Source organism: Sphaerodactylus townsendi, linkage group LG01, assembly GCF_021028975.2.
Source record: "Sphaerodactylus townsendi isolate TG3544 linkage group LG01, MPM_Stown_v2.3, whole genome shotgun sequence".
In the NCBI taxonomy this organism is placed as follows: domain Eukaryota; kingdom Metazoa; phylum Chordata; class Lepidosauria; order Squamata; family Sphaerodactylidae; genus Sphaerodactylus; species Sphaerodactylus townsendi.
The window spans coordinates 44,207,297-44,229,705 of NC_059425.1; the positions used below are offsets into that span (position 1 = coordinate 44,207,297).

Sequence of the window (22,409 nt, forward strand, 5' to 3'; positions counted from 1 at the left end):
GTTCATCTACAAAGCAACAGGATTGAATAATGAGATACAGACGTCTGGATTCCTACTACAAAGATTGAGACTAATCTACATATATATAAAAAGCAAACAGTGAAACGGCTGGACGGATTGCCCTCAAATTTTCACATGACGTTCCTCCCTGTTGTGGGCAGGTATCGGACCTTCAAATTGCCAAAAGTCCATACCTGAGCCAGGTAAAACGTCTTTTTCCTGGCGACCCAGGCCATGAAGCTGGCTGTGTTTAACTGTCATCCTTAGAATGTTCGTGCAGCCTGTCTGTGGCCTGAGGGCTTGGGGTGAGGGCTTAGAATGTTCACACAGATGGCCACAGATGAGCAGTGGAAACAGTAAATAGGTAATACTGGTAGGTAATACGAGTGGAAGTGAAACACATACACACTTTGCCATGTGAGACGTCAGGTGGGGTTCCCCTCCCTCACACGCAGGTAACTCACTCTCTGTACCTCACCTACTGCTACCACACAATACACATCCAGCTCATCCTCACACACCTCACTCTGCCCTCCCTCACATCCAACCACCACTTACCCACTTCCTCACCCATATTCACCACAGCTCTCTTTTACTAAAAGCGAGCTGGAGTTTACCTTTTTCTTCTAAGAAAATCCAAGGGGTGGGGGCGAACCTCTGCTTCTTTTGCACATGGCCCTTTAAGAACCCAGAGAGCTGGCCCTCGATCCCTGAGCGCCCTCACCTACCCTGCCTCTGCTTCCTGACTGGGACAGCCTCCTTGCCCCAGTTCTGCCTTTTACCCAAGCCAGGGACTGTGTGTGCACCAACCAGCCTCATGGGACCCCAGCGGTATCTAACACTCTGGACAGTTCCAGTTGTGGGAGATAGGGAAGGGCCACTTTATACTAAAAAAACAAGACACCACCATATAACAATGGGAATTGAAAAGGGAAAGAGCGATTCCATTTGACCACCCCAAAAGGCTATGCTGCGGATCATTGGACCTGCATGGACATCTGTGTGGGTTGCGGACTGTGATGAGAAGGACAATTGCCACAGCAACGCGTGGCCAGGCCCCGCTAGTGCTCTATAAAATTGAATCAAAGCATCTCCTATGAAAGGGCTGAACTTGAGATGCACTGCAAACACATTTTTGTCTATAGCAACCAAATCTATCCTGTAAAGCAATGATGAGCAATGGCCCTCAAAACTGTATCCAGCAAATGAAAATACAGTTATTTACAAGGAAAGGAAATATTTCCAAATTTGCATGCAAATCTCAAAGGATAAGAATGCAATATTCAAGACAGTATAACCCTCGATTAACAAGCGCCTGTCTGTCCAGCCAGGGAATTAGATTGTGCAACCAGATTCCTGCCCGCAAGAACCCTGGGGAGTAAAACAAGCAATGCAAACAGGACTCAGATATCCCTCATACAAGGTCTATGGTCAAGCCAACTGCTCTTTTCTAAATTCCTTCTATGCATTAAGATCAGTGCACTATTTGAGTGGGTGCGGAGGAACGATACTTGAAAAGCAAAAGATTTTTTGGCATCTTTTCTACCAGAGTTTGTCTTTACCAGCTGAACATAAAAGGAAGATGTGGTAAATGTTTGCCTTTTTTTTTCCTGGCCATCTTCCCCTGCATAAGGACGAGAGTTAAAAGGCCATATCCATAAAATAAAAATAAACTGATGTCTAATCCAGCCATTCACACATTTATGAAAGCCAACAAGTAAGCAGTATAAATACAATTTAATTTAAAAATGTCAGGTTTTACCCGAATAAAGAATAAGTACAGCACATTCTTTCCATTTTATATCAGATCTGCCCAAACAATATAGGATGTGACTAAAGGGGTGATTGATTATATACTTGTAGAAAACTGTACATATAATACAAGCCAGTGTATAGACAAGTGAGGAAGGAGGAGATACAAAAACATTACTATAACAGTAAATATCCAGTCCTGAGACAGAATCGAAATCAAAAAAGTCTGCTTCTGGGACTTTATCCAAAAGGCACTAAAAGCTTTAGTTTTTCCATTGGAAAAAAATGGGGGGAAATGGGCACTTTATTGTCACCAATTCTTCTTGGACAGCATCTCTGCACCTTTCAACTTCTCCCTGAGAGTATTTTTCTTCTGCAAGTTGCTGTGCCTTCTGGTATAGGGGCATCCCAGATCTAGCTCTAGGAGAAACTGAGATTATCCACATGGCATGGACTTTGAGACCTGTGAAAGACTTCAACAAAACACTTCTTTTGCCAAGATTTGAAATACATAACAATTGTCTCTTCTATTGATTGTCTTTTCCAGTTTAAATAAACAGAACTAAACAGCAGATTCCTTTGTTCATTGTGATGCCAGAGTGATTTCTGTGATGATTTTGTTCAGAGATGAATTTTTTTCTTCCAGGGTGACGTTCTTCTTTTCTATGCTCTTTTGCCTCTGCTCCAAAACCTGTAAAGCTTTCATAAGCTGGGCATTTTCAACATACAGGTCTTTCAGCAACAAATTAGACTTAGCATTTTTTTCAAGCTGGAAGTACAAGCAAAAGACTTCTGTTAATGATCACTGAGTAACAGTCCGATAATGGCATTATTTCACTAGAAAGGCAGTGACTTCACAAATTACTTGAATAAATGATAAACTAAATTCCCTCTTGCAAAGAGAATGGTCTTCTGGTACTTGGTGTTTTCTGCTCGTGGCAAAACCCACGAGTCTCTAAAAATACAGAACTAGCTTCCCACCCCTACCACATTTCTCTGCTGTACCTTCTCTATCAGACAAGCACGATAGAACCCACAGCTGCAGTTATAGGATATGGGAAAGAAAAGAGCGGCTATTCCTTTTTCCTGGTTGACTACATAAAATGCATTGTGTTTAATGTACTCTGTTCCACATAAAGATGATAGTAGACTGCATATTCCTCTGCCACAGAATGAAGCATGCTGGATCTTCTTTGTTGTAGCATGCTCCATCTGGGCCCTAGTGCCTACCTAGTCCTGTTCCCGCCATCTGTTTGAAAGTAAAAATACGTTTTGGCTCTTTTAACAAAATACCATGTTTAATAATGCACAAAATAATCATTTTGACAAAGACAGTGCATAAAAATGAATGATAATTCTCATATTTGTTCAGAACTATATTCAAATGTGGAAGCATACCATTTTCTCAACCCCTGCACCTCAACTGATCAGACCATTATCTTTATGTGAAACAGAGTACAGTATGAATTACTCAAAGCTCATCTTCAAGCTAGTATTAGCCCCATAGTGATTTATCCTGTAAGAATGATTAAGCAGCAGATCTATGTGTTGATCTACATGCATGTTTTCTTCCCATGGTCAGAGCATGAAGGGGACAGGAAAATGAGTATAACACTGTTTTAATATAGAGTAAAAATGAATTTGGGAAGTCATTAGAAACCCCCACCCCACCCCCAAATACAATGCTGTACAATCTATATATATAAAAAGCAAACAGTGACTTTGTTAGTCACTCCCTAACGCCAAAATGGCTGGACGGATCGCCCCCAAATTTTCACATGATGTTCCTCCCTGTTGCAGGCAGGTAATGGGACCTTCAGATTGCCAAAAGTCCATACCTGAGCCAGGTAAAACGTCTTTTTCCTGGCGCACCAGGCTATGAAGCTGGCTGTGTTTAACTGTCACCCTTAGAATGTTCGTGCAGCCTGTCTGTCTGTGGCCTGAGGGCTTGGTCTGAGGGCTTAGAATGTTCGTGCAGATGGGCAGAGATGAGCAGTGGAAACAGTAAATAGGTAACACTAGTAGGTAATACGAGTGGAAGTGAAACACATACACACTTTGCCATGTGAGACGTCAGCTGGGGTGTCCCCCCCCTCACAGGCAGGTAACTTTCACTCTCTGTGCCTCACCCACTGCTACCACACAATACACATCCAGCTCATCCTCACACACCTCACTCTGCCCTCCCTCACATCCAACCACCACTTACCCACTTCCTCACCCATATTCACCACAGCTCTCTTTTACTAAAAGCGAGCTGGAGTTTACCTTTTTCTTCTAAGAAAATCCAAGGGGTGGGGGCGAACCTCTGCTTCTTTTGCACATGGCCCTTTAAGAACCCAGAGAGCTGGCCTCGATCTGAGCGCCTCACCACCCTGCCTCTGCTGCCTGACTGGGATAGCCTGCTTGCCCCAGTTCTGCTTTACCCAAGCCAGGACTGTGTGTGTCAACCAGCCTCATGGACAGCGGTATTCGCACTCTGGACAGTTCCGTTGTGGAATGGGAAGGGTTACCTTATACTAAAAAAACAAGACACCACCATATAACAATGGGAATTGAAAAGGGAAAGAGCGATTCCATTTGACCACCCCAAAAGGCTATGCTGCGGATCATTGGACCTGCATGGACATCTGTGTGGGTTGCGGACTGTGATGAGAAGGACAATTGCCACAGCAACGCGTGGCCGGGCCCCGCTAGTACTACTATAAAACTAAATGTTGGCTGGGGAGGGAAATGTTGGGAAAAGCAGAGGGTTGTACTTTCTTAACTGGTTTAGACGCAGACATGACAACATCAATATTTTAAGCTATCTGCAGTAAATTAGATTTTATTTTCACTGTACATTCTTTGTAAATAACAAGTGCTATACTTCTAACATTTTAATTGTTTTAGCTGTTTAATAACTGGAGTTTGTGGTTTAAAGGGGAATTGGTCACTACCAGTCTTACTTAGCTACAGCTACCAAAATTAAGGCAAGCGTTAGGCAAGCGTGATGTCAACAGCACTTTCCCATGAGATCTGGCTACACAGCTGCTTTGTATAAGTAGCTGCCCAGTTTAAACTAGCAGCTGTGTGAATATAAGTCCCACAGAAATGGCTTTTGCCTCAGCCAGTGTCATGTTTATACCAGACCAGACTGAGGGGCAATGTGGTGTTACCCCCTTTGTACAATGCTTGGCACACCAGTATCAAGGTTACAAACAGGGAAAATTCCAAGGTACCTAGCAAGATTGACGGGCCTAGACCTGGTTGCCGCCAAATATCAATGAAGTAACCAGTGTTGAGGGCTGCATTATGTTACAGGTGTGCAAAACACATACCCCCTTGCACTAACCTGCTCCTTGAGTTGGGATACTTTTTCCTGAAGCATAATTTGTGAATTCTTCATGTTCAGCTCCAGCTCCTCTATCCTTTCCTCCATTAAGCTACAGGATTTTGCATGGTCTTCCTGCAGGGAAGAAAACCAGAGACCAGGAACATTATAATCTATTTTCCAGTACACTCATTTGAGTAAGATCTTCTGCAGATGCCAACCTGCAAATGGGCAAAATCAACATCTGCCCATACATGTGCCTTCTCTGTTGTGGCCTCCAACTTGTGCAAAGAAGGAAGGCACGGTCCTGGCTTTCTGCAAATTATGCAAAACTGAATTATTTAAGAGAGCTTATCTACACAGGCAATAGAGTTTCACTGTACTAAATGATTCACAAAATTACTTAGGTAAGTAATTTGGGACTGTGGACTATGCTATTTCATTCAGCATGTTGCATTTAGCATTTATTGAAGCTAGGATTCTACTCTTATGATTTTTGTATCATTTAATGTGCTCTGTTTAGCATACTGAGGTCTGTTCCACACAGCATAATTATACTGGGTTACATTTGGTATTTAAAAATCCTGGTCTATTTTTTCCCCAGTTTCTCCCCTCGCATGAGTGCCCGTTTCTGTAAAGGAATCAAGTTAAGACCGAGAGGAAATACTCCGATTTTTTTCGGACAAGTGTTGTTGTTTTTTTACAACATAGATGCAGCATGCATGCTCAAATATTCCCGGTGTGCTGCATTTTGATTGGCTTCCCCCCACCCCCACGGCAATACTTCTGATAGGCGGATCCACAGCAACCGCTGGAAAACCAAACAGGACACATACATCCCTTTTCTCTGCTTTGGAAAGGAGCTGGTGCAGTGAACAACATGGCAAGCATGTTGTGCTATGCAAAGTAAAAACTTTTAACCAATGCTGGGCAGAGTACTATGTCCCATCCACATTTAAAGGTGTACAAGAAACCACAGCACTCACCCCCCACCCCGATATACCAAATAACATTTGACTGGTGTTTGGGGCTGTCACGGAGTGAGAGCATCCTGCCAGGCAGGTGCTTCCCCGCCCACTTCCCTAAAGGCCCTGTTGGGAACTGAATCCGGAGTTGCAGGGCTGGGCTCTCCAGGCTGTGGCTCGGCTAGCGAGCAGCGCATGGCGAGAGCTAGTGGGGAGTGCTTGTTGTTTCCTGCAAGGGCTAGCTTGCCTGGCTCCCAGAAGAGCTGCCAAAGGGCAGAAAACTTGCTTGGGGAACGTTTTGGAAAGGGCAGGCTGCAATTCAGCAGAAATGAAATTGACATGATGTAAGGCAGAGAGATCAAGCGGCAGGGTGGGAAAAAGAAATCTGTTTTGCTCCCGTGGCGTTCACACGGAAGCGATTCAATGCAGGATTTTGGGGAAAGATCTATGTTTTAGCAGTTTTTGAAAAACCTGGGATGAGGGAAATATTGCGAGACAAACTCACTTTAGCATCGGGAACCATGTGAATGTCTTGGCCAAACCGGGATATTTCCATTGCTCAACCCAGAATACATCTCAGAATACAAATTTTGTCCCTTCGTTTTTGGAGGGTGAAAAGTATAAAGCATGTTAAATTGCATGCAAGTTTATGGGTGTGGTCTGATCAGCTCATTATACAAATCACAGATGTTTGTCTCTTGAGGAATTCTTGTTACCTCAACGAAGAATGTTTAGGTAAAATAGAACTTGCCTGTTAGGACCTTCCCGCTCATCCTAGGACTGTGGAGAGGATTGCTGAACTAAAAGGCTACTTGTAGTTTCTCTCACTGCATTTTCCACCAGTATGCTTGATTCTAACCCATATTTTTCTGCATATGCAGTTCTCACATGGAAGGAAATGCCATTTGGAGTCAATGGAAACATTCAACTCCATCTAGTTTTACAATACGTCCTGACTAACAACTAGTCTGCAGGCCCATTTTAGGTTAGGGAAATGGTGTGAGGAAAAGGTTTCACAAGAATATACATGCACGCATACACTGCACCCTTGCACTGCACTGAATCCTCTGAGTTCATGGAACCACCTTCATCCAATCTGACCCATCTAGAAGAGGCACTCAACTACCTTTCTGCCCCACAGCCCATCTAGAATTCAGAGAAACCACGTACAGCTCTTCCTTACCTGATGTGTGGCTAACTGTTGTCTCATCTGCTGTGCCTGGAATTTCAGCTCTCTTTGCAACTGCCTGACCATTTCCTTTTCTCCTGTCAGCCTGTTTTGTAGCTCAGCGAGGCAGACTTTAGGCACAGAATTTTCCACCTGGCTTCTTAACACCTGCAGCTCCTGTACCTGCTGAGACTGTGCTAGGCTTAAGCTGGTGTTGGCTTCCAACAGCTGCATTGTAAAAGAAAAAGTATCACCAAACTGAAGCATGCAGAGAACTGCTTGCAAGAGGGAGTTCAGGGGAAGAGAAGCACTCAGCATACTGCAGACATGACAGAAAGTCTAGCAAGTAGCCAGGATAACGTCCCACAGAAATTTAAGATATTCCAAAACAAGATTATGAAATATATTTGAAATGTAAAGCTTATGTGCATTCCAGCAGCGATTCTTGTAGTAAACCTAAAAACCAAAGTTGGTAGAAAATACAGCTAGCTTGTTAAGAAGTAACTTAATGGCTTGCAATAGTAGAAGCCCCAAGTAGGCAGTACAAGCTATTAGTGTGCAAAACCACCTCTGAAGAATTAATTCCATCTCTTACCCGTTGCTTATTAAAAGTTGCAAGCACCAATGCCACTACCCACCCCATGCCCTCTTCTCCTCAGGAATCAGACATATTAAATATCAACATAGTTCGGGCACTTTTCTTTGACTACGAAATAAGGCCTTGAGCTCATTCTTGTTGTCCTGATCAATCTCTTAGAAATGCCAAAATGAGGGTGGTCTCAGGGAACTGCAGGCCAGTCAGATACAACACCAGCAGCACTACCCCCTACCTGATCCCGGCATTCTTCCAATTCTTCATGCAGCTGTGCCTTTGACAGTCGCAGCATCCGACATTCCTGGGTCAAATGCTCCAATTCAGCCTCCAGTTCCTGAGATTGGCTGGCCTTTTGAAAAGGGAAGCAAGAGGAGGAAGCAACATCCTTCAGTATTATGTCCTCCAAATGGTCATGTTGGGGACAATTTTACAATGGCTGCATCACTCCCCTCCGTTATGACCAACGTGAAGTCCAAATTCTATTACACAGGACGTTTCACAAGCACTCATTTTGTAATCATAAACTGTCCTCTTAAACTGTAATATTTACAGGCATAAACTGTAATATTTACAGGCATAGTCCTCTTAAACTGTAATATTTACAGGCATAATCATTGAGTCGGCCCAAAACATCACAACTTCCCTTTCATTACTGATTACTAAAAAGACACTCTTTTTAGTAATGTTTTCTCTTTCATGGCAAGGCTTTTCAAAATCTTTTAGCATGAAGGATGAGGGGGCTCTCAATTTTCCAGTAGAAAAACAGAAATTTTGGGGAGCACTAAAAAAACCCTTCGTGCTATATAGACATACAATATTTTCAACACTTTTTTGTTTAAATGTAAATAATTTTGACAACAGTTAATATGCTATAATGTATTTAAAAATAATACATTATTCAGTATTTAAAAATACAGGATTTTTAAAAAATCAGTGTTGTAAAACCCAAACATGCTTACAACAGAATTTGTTCTCTACTTTCATTTTTTATTTTTCCTACATCTCAAACAGCTGCAGTTTGCAACTCTTAAGTACTGAGTATTTTCTTACAAAAAAATGAAAAATTGTCATTTTAAAATTTTATGTTGTTAACATTAGTAAAAGTTTCCATTTGATAGAAAAGTATTACATATATTTCGATTTTCTCCAAAATTTCCACTGTTTCCCCCACTGCCTTCAAACCTTCTGGAAACTTTACATGTCTACACATAGATTCCTGCCAACTCAAGTAATGAAGTAAATATAGGATTGTTCTACAACTACCAGTCAACACATCCCAGACAGTAAACAATGAAACTGTTCCCTCCTTCCCCAAACATGGCTATCATCTAAGATTACAGGAGTCTGATTTACTGTTCTCACAGTTACTTAAGGCAGCACAGCCCTTAATCCACATTCTGGGCATTAAAATAGATATAGTACCCAAAGTTTTTGCCAAAGATTGCTGTATGTGTGTCTAGTCCACCTTTCTGCAGTGGGACATCATGGTGCTGATATGCCATTTCTGACATGGAAAGCTGCTTGTTCAGAGCAGCCTTACCTTTTCTCTAGAGATCTTTAGCTCTTGTTCCAGCAGGGCCTTCTCTCCCTGCCAGGCCAACTGTTGCTGGAGACGCTCCTTTGCCAATTCAGCAGAGGCCTCTTGAAGTTGCTTGGCAACAGCAGCTTCATGCTCTTTTTCACTCTCCAGCTCAGCCAACCTCTGATTCAGTAGATGGACTGCACTCTGATCGGCTTTTTTATTGCTGCTTAGTTCAGAGAGTTTGTGGCTCAGCTGACTAGTCCCGGCACTTAACTGGAATATCTCTTCTTTGTACTGCTTGTTCTGAAGTGAGAAGGTGCAGATTTTCAGAACTGTGGTGTTCACCATCAGAAAAAGATTTTATGGGAGAGGGCAACACAGTAAAACTTAGTCACATCAAGGGTGCCCATACCCCAAAGAACTGTTTTCCAATGGATTCCCCCCACACCCCTACACTTGCCTTCTCATATTTTAGCCCAGTGGAACATTGTTAGAGAACATTCTCACTGGAAGAGAGAGGAAGGGAAGGAAATTCCTTTTGCAGACAGGAAATAATTTTGAACGGCTGATCCACTTCACTTTTTAAAATCAGTGTGCTTTTCAGAATAACCCACCTTTGGGATAGCAAGTTCAAATGCAGATACCAAATATGCATTTGCAAAAAATGTCTTGTAATCTCCAATCCAACCTAATCATGTAGAAAGATGCTTATCATAGTAGACCATGATTTTGGTATTGGAGACCTCCACTGAACTGCAACAGTATGGACCACTTAACGGCAAGCTATCAGCAAGTACTGCAGCAGCTGGTTTTTGAAAAAAGATCTTTACCTACTTGAGTGTGTTTGGCTAACTATAGAACTAACTACACTGGATTATCTCTAGGTCTCGAAAACCAGCAGCAGTGCTGGATTAACTGCACCACGTCACAGAACAGGTCTAGCCTCACCTTCCCAGTTTCTTCTGTAACTCTTCCTACCCACCTTCCTTGCAGGGTTCCTGAAGCATATTTCCTACATTATGGAGCAGCTGGTGTCAGGAGGAGGTGAACCCTGCTCACAAAGGCTTCCCAAAGGGTCAGCCCCAACCCACATTCACAGTCCCAGACCTGCTGAACCTCTAGTTAGGCCCTACGTAAGAAAAAAAAAGGGAAAAGGAAGACGTAATTGTATTTTGGGTATTTTAAAATGCTTACCAATCGATTTAATTCTTCCATTTCACTCCTGGCCTTCTCTTTGTCCATGTTCAGTTCATCAATGTGTTTTCTGAGGAAGTTAAAAACATACAGACTTGAACATTTTATAGGGAGAATTCAAAGACCACTTCATTTTAAAGCTTACTTCTGAATCAAGATAAACTCCAGACAGGTGGCTGCATTGAACCTTAGACTCCTTTTTTGTTTCATGGAATAATATGGTTGCAACCAGAAATGCTACTCTCATATGGAAGAGGAAGTATTGATCTCAGAATGTCTTAAGACACAAAAGTAGTCAAAACTCAGCAAACCCACTACAGAAACAACTAGAAACCCAACAATATTAGGTTATCAGCAGACACAACAAAAGGGTGCCTGGTAGAAATCCACATGCTCTTTTGCATAAAGCTAATAAGATGAAAAACTGCACTAGTACCTAAAGCCATTAGCCCCAATCAATCAAGCTAGACGAAGCGCCATTAAAGTAAAAAAAAAATTGTTGCAACAATTTCCACATGGATGATTTGCCCCGCTTTCAGTGCTATTTGGAAGAGGGCTTTTTTCCCTGCTCCCCCAAAGCAAGGATGCACTTCCTGAGATTTCCTCAGGTTTTCTACAATCTTTCTCACACCTGCTTCGCTGAGAAGATATGAGAAAGATGGCAGTAAACCTGGATGGCTGCCATATGGATTGGAAAGTCTGGATTTTCCTGCCTATGAGGCTGCCATTTTCCTCCTGCCACTAGGAAGAATAGCTTTTTGCATTGTTTTTTAAATAAGCATGTAATAAGCAGGTTGTCAAACTAATTTGTTACCAAGGCCGGATAACGACATAAATGTGATTTTATTGGGCCGGATCTGAGGTGAGAATTGCCTTAGCTGGTGAGCCCCCAGGGGACCTGCCAGTCCAGATCAGAACTGGAGCTGAGGGAGGGGGGAGCTGTCTCATCTGGCAATCTCACAGCAGGTTTGCCAGTCCAGATTTTTACAGGGGTGGTGGTGGTGTGAGGCTACTTTGGCAGCCCAGAACTTCACTGGAGGAGGTGGTCAGCTCTGGGGGGTGGGGCTGCCTCAGTTGGCGAGCCCACAATGAGCTTGCCAGCCCAGATTGGCACAAGGGGGTGCCTCGTCAGGTCAGATTGGGAGCAAGGGGGTGGGCAGTCTGCACTAGCAAACCCACAGCGAACACACCAGCCTAGAACAGCACTTCATCATTATGCACATAACAGAAATTGCTGCATTGATGTACCCATGCTCTGAGACTCCGCTGTGCTACATGTCTGGTCCTTGTATTTACTGTCCAATCACGTGACCATTTTATCCCATTAGATGCCTTTTTTTGGGCAAACTTTTAGTCCTAGATTCCTTCTCTTAAGCAGAAGGCACTCCCTCTGCAAGTTCCCAGGAAAACAAAATCCCTCCAGATTCCTGACCTACCGGTGCTTTTTATTTGCTTCATCAGCATCCACCACTTGTTGCTGAAGTCTTTCCACTTTATTCTTTAGGAGCTCACTGTCTTCTAGCACCCTGTGGAGTTCCATTCTGTTCAGTTGCAGAACAGAACATTGTAAGTGTTAGAGGGTATAGAAGTATCAAGCTAACAGATTTACAGCCATGTTCAGTAGGGGTATGCATTCGGCAAAGATGAACAAAAAAACGGATGCCTTTACATAGTATCTGGCAAACCCTTATACCCAAAAAGCCAAAAAAGTAAGCTTTTTCAGGGTAGTTTTGGGGTCACAGGCTATAATTCCTTTTAAAAGGAAGAAAAACCACACCACCATATTCACGCCATTTGCTTCAAAGTTTAAATCCCCTTCCCTTCTTCTCCATTATAGCCTATGGGAAATCTTTCTGGGTCTTGGGAGGGAAGGCTGTGTTTTAAGGCAGAGGCACCAAATTTGCAGCATAGCTGGTGACTTTCCTAACAAGAATCCCCATAATCAGTAAATACTGGGTCAGGGGATCCAATCTAATGGGCCCCAATTCTTCCTCCATTTCCTCCTCAGATTTTCAGATCCATTACCTCTCCATCCAACCTCCTTCTTAACTCAAACACTAGTTGATCCTCTTCCTCATCAATGCCTAGTCCATAATGCCAATCTTCCATTGACTCAAAGTTGTGCAAATATTTTAATGGTTTAAAATAAGGCAGGCTCCACACACCCAATTTCCTTAGAACACCTTTGAACAATGCAAGACATTATGGAATGCTTTAATTAGGTCTACTTCAGAGGCTGCTGCAATAACCCTTTCAGATTTCACTGCACTACATGCTAAATATTTAGCTGTGATTATTGCCTATAAAACAATTGACTCTTGATCTGTTAAAGACTTTTGAGCCAAAAGAAAAACATTGCACCTATCTCTAACTTGTTCATCAAGTGATCTTCTGTGCAGGAACACATGGGACTGTACATGCACAGGTCTCCTGCGGAGAAGAGAATCAAGCTTTCCTTCAGGCATTCCTGTAACAACAGAGTGCTCCGTCCCCCTCCATCTCAGAGCTGTAGGTGGGACAAGGTCGTAAAGGGAGACAGCCATCCCCTCCAGTCTCCAACCGCCACCGTGGACAAGTTCCCTTAAGAGGTAAGTAAACCCCTACAGATAAGTGTCAGAGTGGTAAAGGAACAGTCCACAGCAAGGAAGGAGGGGGGGATGTGTACCTGCACACATTCTCTCAACATGGTGGTGAAAAGAGAACTTTCCCCTCCTTTCCCCTTCAACTTCATGACCGTTTCGGCAGGAAATCTTTCCACCTATGGCTCTGAGTGGGAGGAGAAGGGAGCACTCTTTTCCTATAGGAAAGTCTGAAGAAAAGCTCCTCTTCATGACAGGCCTGCCCACACACAGTGGGACTGTGCAGAAGACCACAAACATAAACAGTAAAATAAGTCACACCACATGCTAAGAAAATGGCTCTTCTTGTCAAACAACTGCTCTGGGGTTCATCTGTTAATGTTTGAAAGCACAGTTGGAGAAATGAATACACTTTGGATCTCCTGCATTGCACACAGAGTAGACAAGATGGCCAACAGGATCCCTCCCAACTCTAGGACTCTACATGCATGTGGATAATCCAATAACCAACCAGCATGGGACAGATGGTTGTCTTGGAATAGGAGTCACTGGATCTGCCCCATCATCTGTACATCTAAGGCAAGGGGAAAAGAACCACACTGAACACACAATGGTAATGTGGTCTATTAGTTGACCGAGTCTCCCCATCTAAGCTGTTTTATCTGTTACCTTCTTAGGTACCAAGGGTTCAACTACAGAACAATTCAGCTGAATTTTATGTGTACAAATAGTCAAATTAGCAACTGTGTTGGAAAGTACACACATTTAGAAATCCAAAGAGACAATGCCATCAAACCTCATTAGATGCATCTCAGTCTCGTGCTTCCTTTTCATTTCATCTTGCAATTGGTCAGTTTCCTGGGCCAGCCTCTGTCCTAACTTGGACATTTCTTTGGCATAGTACTGTTCCATCTCTGTCACCTCCTCCTCAAACCTCTTCTCAAGTTCTTGGACTGGTGTTAGTTTCTGGAGCTGCTCTTTCAAGCCATGAATTACCTCTTGGCATTTCACATTCAGCTCTTCCAGATCACTTTTCTGTTCCTCCAGTTCACTAATCTCCATCTTGAAGCCTTGTTCAATGTCTTTTCGTTCCTTCTCAAAGTTTATTTTCATTAACTCAATTTCCCTTTCATAGTAATTGACCTAGAACAGTCAAAATATTTTGAGATTGGGCAGATAAAACCCATAAGCTATTGTTTCTTAAGTCATGTTCATGTCATGTTTAAAACTGTGCTTCTAGAAATGAGGCTTTGTGTATTCCAAGAACTAGAATTATATGTATCTTGCCTTCTTGTATAAAAAGAGACTTTTCTAGAGACTGAAATTTCTCTGCCATAGAGATTTCACAACAGATGTTTTTCATCAAAAGTGGCCATGTTTCTAAAAAAGTTAAGATCAGTCAAAGCTAGTTAACATTCTGATCAGTTGCAACTATTCCCGTCTATCATACTGTCATGATTTGCAAGTATTAAATATTCACACAGTCGTATTCCACACACAGCGAAGACTAAATTTAGATTCCCTATAGAAACTGACCTGGGTTAGAGAAACAGTTATTGTGGAAAGACTATGAAGGCAGTAATCTGTAAGTCCCACTGAATAACATGGGACTCATTTCCAAGTAGCTCCCCTTGGGATTGCACCCACAGTAGTAGTGTGTTATAGTGTGAGGTAGTGGTTTAAGCAACTGAATAGGATCTGGGAGACCCAGATTCAAATCCCAACTCTATCCTGGAAGCTTGCTGGGTTACTTTGGCTCAGTCACTCTCGCTCAGCCTAGCCCAGGGGTAGGGAACCTGCGGCTCTCCAGATGTTCAGGAACTACAATTCCCATCAGCCTCTGTCAGCATGGCCAATTGGCCATGCTGGTAGGGGCTGATGGGAATTGTAGTTCCTGAACATCTGGAGAGCCGCAGGTTCCCTACCCCTGGCCTAGCATATCTCAAAGGCAGTGGTGTAGTGGCTAAGAGCAGCAGTGGTGTAGTGGCTAAGAGCAATGGCTAAGAGCAGGTGCACTCTGATCTGGAGGAACTGGGTTTGATTCCCAGCTCTGCCGCTTGAGCTGTGGAGGCTTCTCTGGGGAATTCAGATTAGCCTGTGCACTCCCACACACGCCAGCTGGGTGACCTTGGGCCAGTCACAGCTTCTCGGAGTTCTCTCAGCCCCACCTACCTCACAGGGTGTTTGTTGTGAGGGGGGAAGGGCAAGGAGATTGTAAGCCCCTTTGAGTCTCCTGCAGGAGAGAAAAGGGGGATATAAATCTAAACTCTTCTTCTTCTTCTTCTTCTTTATTTGGAGATGTAGTAAGCTGATTTACATCCCCCACTGGGAAGAAGAGCAGGGTATAACTATCCAAATGAAATTCAGACTTTTTATTCAAGAATATTTCTACCAAAGACAGTAGGTTGCATCCAGACTAAGGGGAGGTGTAATTTTTACCAACTCATCCATTCTTCTGTAGACCCCTGATTATGATCCTATATTCCATTGCTGGAGGTTCCCCGGTGGAACACCTCCCTCCAGTGGCGTAGCGCCCACAGAATGGGGGGTAATGTCCCAGGGTGGAGCAGCAATAGAGGCGTGGCCAGGCTGTCGAGGGGGCATGGCGGGGGCGTTCTGGGGCGAGGCAGGCAACGCCACAGCGGGGCGCAGGGCGTGTGCGTGCCCCGGGTGAAGTTTCCCCTCGCTCCGCCTCTGCCTCCCCCTGAAGAAGCATTTCAAGGAGACCAATGGGGTATAGAGGGAGGAAAGAGCTCTCTTCTGGTTCAGTTCAGAACTGCCTTCTGTTGAGCAGTCTGGATCCAACTCAGTTTGAGCAAGCAAAACAGAAGACTGCAAGCAGATTGTTATAAATTGTGTGCTAATTTTAAAGTTTCTTGCCCCATCAAACATCCATAATTATCCTTCACAATTTTTCAGTGCCTGCCTGTCTGTCAGTCTTTCAAAACATCTTTCTCTTTACTCACCTTGGTTTCCAGCTGTATTTTCAGATCTTGATGCTGATCTTTCAGTTCTTCTACTAGCAGCTCCATCTCTAGACTTACTGAATAGGTATCAGATACGCCTACAAGTAAAAAGAGTCTTGAAAAGAGTTTCATTTCATTCGTTTATTTAGTGAATGAGCCCAGGAGATTGAAAACATCAGAATATGAAAAAGTATCTAAAACATGAAGTTAGACTGTATAAGCAGGCCCAACCAATTGTTTCCCCAAATCTTTCTTTAAGCTTCATAATTAACATAAATCCCTTCTTGGCTGAAAAATACTATTCCATTTTTTAAAAAGAAGTTAGACTGGGCTTTATTGCAGAAGGATATGACAAAGGGAAACTTTGTCAACAATTGGATTCTCATATTTCTAAGGACCATTGGGAAGGATATTTTGAAAATTATTTAATGGCTAGTCCAGGTGAGTGTTGTAGAAGAATTTCCAATTGAAATTTTACCAAACATTAATTTCTTTTGGTCCCCTGTCAGTCCAAAAAAAATGAAGTCTTTACTTTCTGCTATAATGAATTATAAAAGAACAGAAAATATTGTTCAACCATGATGCATGTCCTGGTAAAATTTTGATTGGATTGCTGCAATTAGCTCTACATGGGGCTGCCCCTGAAGACTGTCTGGAAGTTAAAATTGGTACAGTATGCTGCAGCCAGAATATTGACTGCAGTGGGTTGTAGGGATCACATCACTCCGGTCTTGCTGCATCTACACTGGCTCCCAATTTGATTTCAGGCTCAATTCATGTTGCTTGTTCTGACCTTTAAACCTGTACATGGCTTGGGGCCAGCGAACCTTAAGGACTGCATTCTCCCATATGAACCTTCCCATCCACCCCAGTCATCTTTGGAAGCTCTGCTTCAGGTGCCCCTGCCAACTGAAACTACAAGGGCGGCAGCATGAGAAAGACTTATCATAGTGCCAAATCATTGGAACTCCCCATCCAGGAAGACTCATTTCTCTCTCTCTGACCCCTTCTGCACATGCAGAATAATACACTTTCAATCCATTTTCACAATTGTTTGCAAGTTGGTTTTGCTATTCCGCACAGTGAAATCCAGCTGAAAAGTGCATTGAAAGTGGATTGAAAGTGCATTATTCTGCATATGCGGAAGGGGCCTTAGTCACTATCTTCCACCAACTGGAAAAGACTTTGCTTTGTTTGGCATATCTTGTAACTCTTATTGCCGCCACCCCCTCCCCACCCCCTCGCCCAATTGTGTTGTAGGTATACCTATACACTTTTATTAAATTGTATGAATATTTCAACCTCATTTTAATTTTTTAATGTTTGGATGTTCCCTGCCATGAGTACCCTGTTTGGGTCAGAGGTCAGCATAGAAATGTCTTAAATGAATAAAAATAAATGCTCCTTTAGGCTTCATAATAAAATGAAACAGAAATTTTTCCTCAGAAAAAACTCCAGTGAAACTGACAGCATCCTCTAGTCATGGTGGCTGAAAGAACAGAGGAGAGTGCTCCTCCCTTCTTTCATGCTGCCTGGGGAAGCTATTTGGCCATAATCAAGAATGAGAAGGACAGGTTATTGGGCAGAGGTGCTTCTCAATTCTGGAATGGTACCCTCAGTCTCATGCTATACAAAGTACCCTCAGATCCTGAATGTACCCCAAAGCTCCTAGTAGACTACTTACAACCACCCTTTTAAAAATGTACTCAAATACATGCATGTAGGTGCACTTACCACGTTGGCCTGTAACAGGCACATGCTCATGTTCACGGAGCTGACCTTCTCTTTGCATATTGTCTTAAAATAAAAGGTTGTACAATTATTAATAGTTGTTTAACTTTTTCTTAAGTGTAGCAGAACAAAAGAGAAAGGACTTTACTGGATTCTGAGTGACTCATAGATCATTCCTATGCCTTAAACAGAATTGGACTGCAAGGACCATCGGGGGTAGAACAACATAGCAAATTGTATACTGGGCCCTTAGTTCCACAAGACACCTGGTAGTGTTGTACTTATCCACTAATTCTAACAAGGCCAATACACAGCTACCTGGCACAAAATCTTGGCAACAAGTTAATGTGGGACAAAACAGACTTCAAGACAGTATAAATGGTCACCTCACCTCTGTTTTATTTTCACAACCACCCTATGAGGTGAATTAGTCTGAGAGAGGGACTAGCTCAAGGTCACATAGTAAGTTTCATAGTTAAGCAAAGATTTGATCCAGATCTCCCCTGTCATAGTTTAATATTCTCTAGCTAAACCAGCCCACAGATATATTTGAACACTCTGTGGGAAGCCCAAAAAACAACTGAAGCAAGGTTTTTTAATCCCAGTGATAATGTGTTTTATACTGTCTGGAGCTCTTGTATAAAGCACAGAAACAACATGTTCATTATTTTATGAATAAACAAATAATCCTCAACATAAAACAGTTTATGAATTAGACAGAACATCCTACCACCTCAGACAAGACTGCAGTTCTGGGTTTCTTCACTCTAGAACCCATCTCAGACAAAGATTGTCTGAATACAAGTGAGATAGGAACAACCCTGAACAAACAGGGTTGTGTTCCTTTCCATAATGGCTAAAAAGACGTTATAATACCTAATTATTTTACTTTTTAAAAAACCCTACATTTCTTTTAAAACAGTTTTTGCAAGTCTTGCAATAACCTACCTGTAACTCGACTTCTCACACTGTCAGGGAGAAGCACTGCCCCTGATTTGTTGGCTTTCATTTTATGCCAGGCCAGATTATGCCTGTTGCTTTCCTGAAGTTGGGAATGCAGTTTTTCCACCTCCATTTGTAATTCATCATTAATGTCACGCAATTCCTGCAATCAATACAACAAAAGCAACATTAAAACTCAAATGCAGAAGTCTCTCTTCACAAGTTTATCACAGCGTAGTACAACCAGGTTTCTGCAGACTAGCTAAATAAGATGCAAATTCAATTCTGTAACACAGGAAGAATTTGACAGATGATACCTGAACTGAAGTCTATTGAACCAGTTTCACTACAGCAGTGGATACAGCAATTGTTCATCCCGTCCAGTGGGAGGGAACAGACAGTTCACAGCACTACCAAAAGCTATGATGGAAGAGTGTAGAAGCCATCTTTTATTTGAGATTTTCACAAAGGTGACTGGACAGCATCTATTACAACTATAAGAATGAGAATTTGATCTAGGATCTCCTTGTATTTCCATGACTTCACTTAGCGTAAGGTCAAATTTTCAATGGCTTCTGTCCAAATGGGTTTTAACGCTTGAAAACTTATACTACGGTATACTGGTTTATTTTTAAAAGGTGCCATATGCCTGTTTTTAAAGGTTATTTTATAGTCATGCCATCTGGACAAGGAATCTGGAGAGCAATACTACTATGGAAAAGCTTGGGATTTCTGACATTCTCAACACCCTTACAAAATTCAATTCCCGGGTTTGTTGTGAAAAAGCCATTGAACATTAAATCAATTTAAATTAGCTAAACATGCTATACAAATGTATCCTCCACTCTTTCCCAAGGTCATTTTCTTTGTACCTTTACCATCTAGCCCAGATCTGCCTTACCTTGTATTGTTTGGTTTTCCATGACCAAACACTAGTCACCCTGATCCAACCATGGCCAAACCTTGGCACTTGTAGCCCTGACATTCCTATGGAAGCCTGTCTTTCTCTACAATAGGTAGCTGTGAACAGGATAAAAACCACATTGAGGTTGGAATAAGCCACCCTAGAAATGCTCTTTGAAACAAAACTAAGCGTATTCCTGAGGGAGTCTAGTGAGAGATCATACTTCCAGAAGAGATTTTTGTTGATATTCCTTTTCATTGCTTATCCACTAAAAGAATATTATGTGCTTAACTTTTAATTAAAGCAAGTTCCTGTTACTTATTTACCAAATTTATACCCAACCTGAGGGTCACCAAGAAAGCTACTTGTGTGGAGGACAGAAGTGGGCAATCAAGATGATTCAGGAGTTATAGCACCTTTTCTATGAGAAAAGACTGAAGTATCTGGGACTCTTCAATTTAGGAGCAGGGAGAGATAACCACTAGGGAATATGGTAGAGGTTTATAAAATTATGCTTGGAATAGAGAGACTACATAATTTTTTTTGTCTCACAAAATATTAGAACTCCAGGGCGCCCAATGAAGTTAATAAGCAATAGATACAGAATGGACAAAAGGAAATATTTATTACCTCAACTGATTATTAAATTGTGCAATTCACTATCAGTGGATGTAGTGATGGCTATGGCACAGATGACTTTAAAAGGGAAATAGTCAGATTCATAGAAGTTGGATCTATTAGTACCATGGTGGCGAACCTTTGGCACTCCAGATGTTATGGACTACAATTCCCATCATGCTGGCAGGGGCTGATGGGAATTGTAGTCCATAACAACTGGAGTGCCAAAGGTTCGCCACCACTGTATTAGTGGCTACTAGCCATGGCGACTCAAACATAACTCTTGTCAGAGGCAGGAAAACTCTGAATACCAGCGCTTTTTGGCTGTTAGTAGGTAGCATAAGAATGTAAGAAGAGTCCTACCGTGTTTCCCCGAATATAAGACAGTGTCTTATATTAATTTTTGCTCCCAAAGATGCACCATGTCTTATTTTCAGGGGATGTCTTATATTTCTGTATTCTGTTCGTCAGGCATGCTTCCAAACAAAAACTTTGCTACGTCTTACTTTTGGGGGATTCCTTATATTTCGCACTTCAGCAAAACCTCTACTATGTACTATTTTTCGGGGATGTCTTATATTCGGGGAAACAGGGTACTAGATCAGATCAGTCTTGTCCAGCATCCTGTTACGTACTCTAAATGTCCAACAACAGGGCACAAAGGCTAAGACTTCTCTTGATGCTGTCTTGATGTTGGGATCCCCCCTCCCTTACATTCTCAACTTCATTTGCTGCATTCCTAATGGCTCTCCCAATCTGTGATCAGTTCTTCATTTATTTTATTTTATTTCACTGGATTTCTTACCCCACCCTTTCCTAGTCAACATCAGCCTTGGGTTTCACCATCTAGAATAGTTTTATGTCTTACCGGTAAATTTGTACACTGCACTGCTTGCCTCCCGTTTCAGATAAAGAGTGAACAAACTAAATAGAACCAGCCTTAATAAAGATCCTAGGGAGGACCCCATTGCTTACTTCAGCATCAGATATAGGTCTGGGCTCCTATGCCCCATTTGCTGGCCCTCCAGACCTACTGTGTGAAACAGGATGCTGGACTAGATTGACCCCTGGCCTAACCCAACAGGCCTCTCTGTGTGCTTTAATCACACAAAAGAACGCAGATGCTCTGACCAGTGCTGATGAATTGCTCTCTCACAACAATGTATTTGAATCAGAACAGCCTACTGGGTCCTAGCCATTCACTTGGAAGGAAGTTTGACAAAAAAACAGTATTCAACCCAAGTATAGGATCAGAATGCAAGAACATGTTCTATTGCAACAGGAAAACAAACAGAAACAAAAGCATGCACACGCAAGAAGACTGCCACTTAGATGGAGGTACACACAATATCAGAGGAAGCAGTTTTATTTACGAAGGCCTCACAGGGAGCTTGACATAGTATTTGGTTAGTCAAACCTCTATCTTGCCTCACTTCTTTTGAAACTACAAAGGTAACCATGTTTCATGAAGAGCAAGGCAAAAGAGCAGCAGCGTGCTATTTCAACACCCCTTTGCCAGGCCCACATTTGGTCCTGAGACAGCCTCCTCTTATTCCATGTCCTTTTCAAGATTGTATGTATGACATCCCCATTTCTTTAAACATTAATAAGTCTTGTAGCATAGGTGGTATACCATGTGGGATGAAATATTTACTCCAGTTAAAGCATACTGCTTAGTATTCAAAGCACCTGAGCCAGCTGCATCTACAAAATAGGGTTGGGAGAAAGTGTTGTTGGCAAAAATGTATTGAAGGTCGATGACATATGCCAACTTTACAGATGAAGGAAACACTGATAAGGGGGCTTGAGCATTAAGATGTAGTCCAAAAAGACATAAGGGAGGAGTTGTCATCATACAGTGCAGACACAAGTATTTCAGGGATTAAAAATGCTGGTCAGTACCCATGATGCAACAAGATGCCATGCAAACAGTGAGAACAGCATTCATCATGATGAAAATCCAAACCACACATGCTTGGGAATACGGAAGCGCTCACCTTCACCCTCTATGAATATGCGGCAGCACCCAAATTGGAAGTTTGGAAGAACGGGAAGAATTGAGTTGGCACCAAAACATCTGGCATAAACTAAAGGACAACTAGAAAAGTTCTTTCAGAGCTTAAGAGAACTGTTCTCCAATAAGGGCTATCTTTAGACAAT

At 42.4% G+C, this 22,409-nt stretch overlaps 1 protein-coding gene across 5 annotated transcripts in view; it reads right to left on the reverse strand.

Moving 5' to 3' along the window:
* Nucleotides 1-1,718: 1,718 nt before the first annotated feature.
* NINL (ninein like) overlaps nucleotides 1,719-22,409 on the reverse strand; it is a 64,383-nt gene continuing 43,692 nt past the window's right edge. For 3 of the 5 annotated variants that reach the window (XM_048519670.1, XM_048519663.1, XM_048519677.1), the window contains exons 14-25: nucleotides 22,247-22,255; nucleotides 18,734-18,890; nucleotides 17,789-17,851; nucleotides 16,055-16,152; nucleotides 13,885-14,231; nucleotides 11,946-12,050; nucleotides 10,510-10,579; nucleotides 9,334-9,618; nucleotides 8,029-8,142; nucleotides 7,214-7,426; nucleotides 5,087-5,200; nucleotides 1,719-2,521 (exon numbers count right to left, since the gene is read on the reverse strand). In XM_048519670.1, coding sequence (XP_048375627.1) covers nucleotides 2,336-2,521; nucleotides 5,087-5,200; nucleotides 7,214-7,426; nucleotides 8,029-8,142; nucleotides 9,334-9,618; nucleotides 10,510-10,579; nucleotides 11,946-12,050; nucleotides 13,885-14,231; nucleotides 16,055-16,152; nucleotides 17,789-17,851; nucleotides 18,734-18,890; nucleotides 22,247-22,255 — 1,761 coding nt within the window. In that variant the 3' untranslated portion in view covers nucleotides 1,719-2,335. The remainder of the gene's footprint in view (nucleotides 2,522-5,086; nucleotides 5,201-7,213; nucleotides 7,427-8,028; nucleotides 8,143-9,333; nucleotides 9,619-10,509; nucleotides 10,580-11,945; nucleotides 12,051-13,884; nucleotides 14,232-16,054; nucleotides 16,153-17,788; nucleotides 17,852-18,733; nucleotides 18,891-22,246; nucleotides 22,256-22,409) is intronic. The other 2 variants (XM_048519689.1, XM_048519679.1) reach the window with 2 other exon arrangements.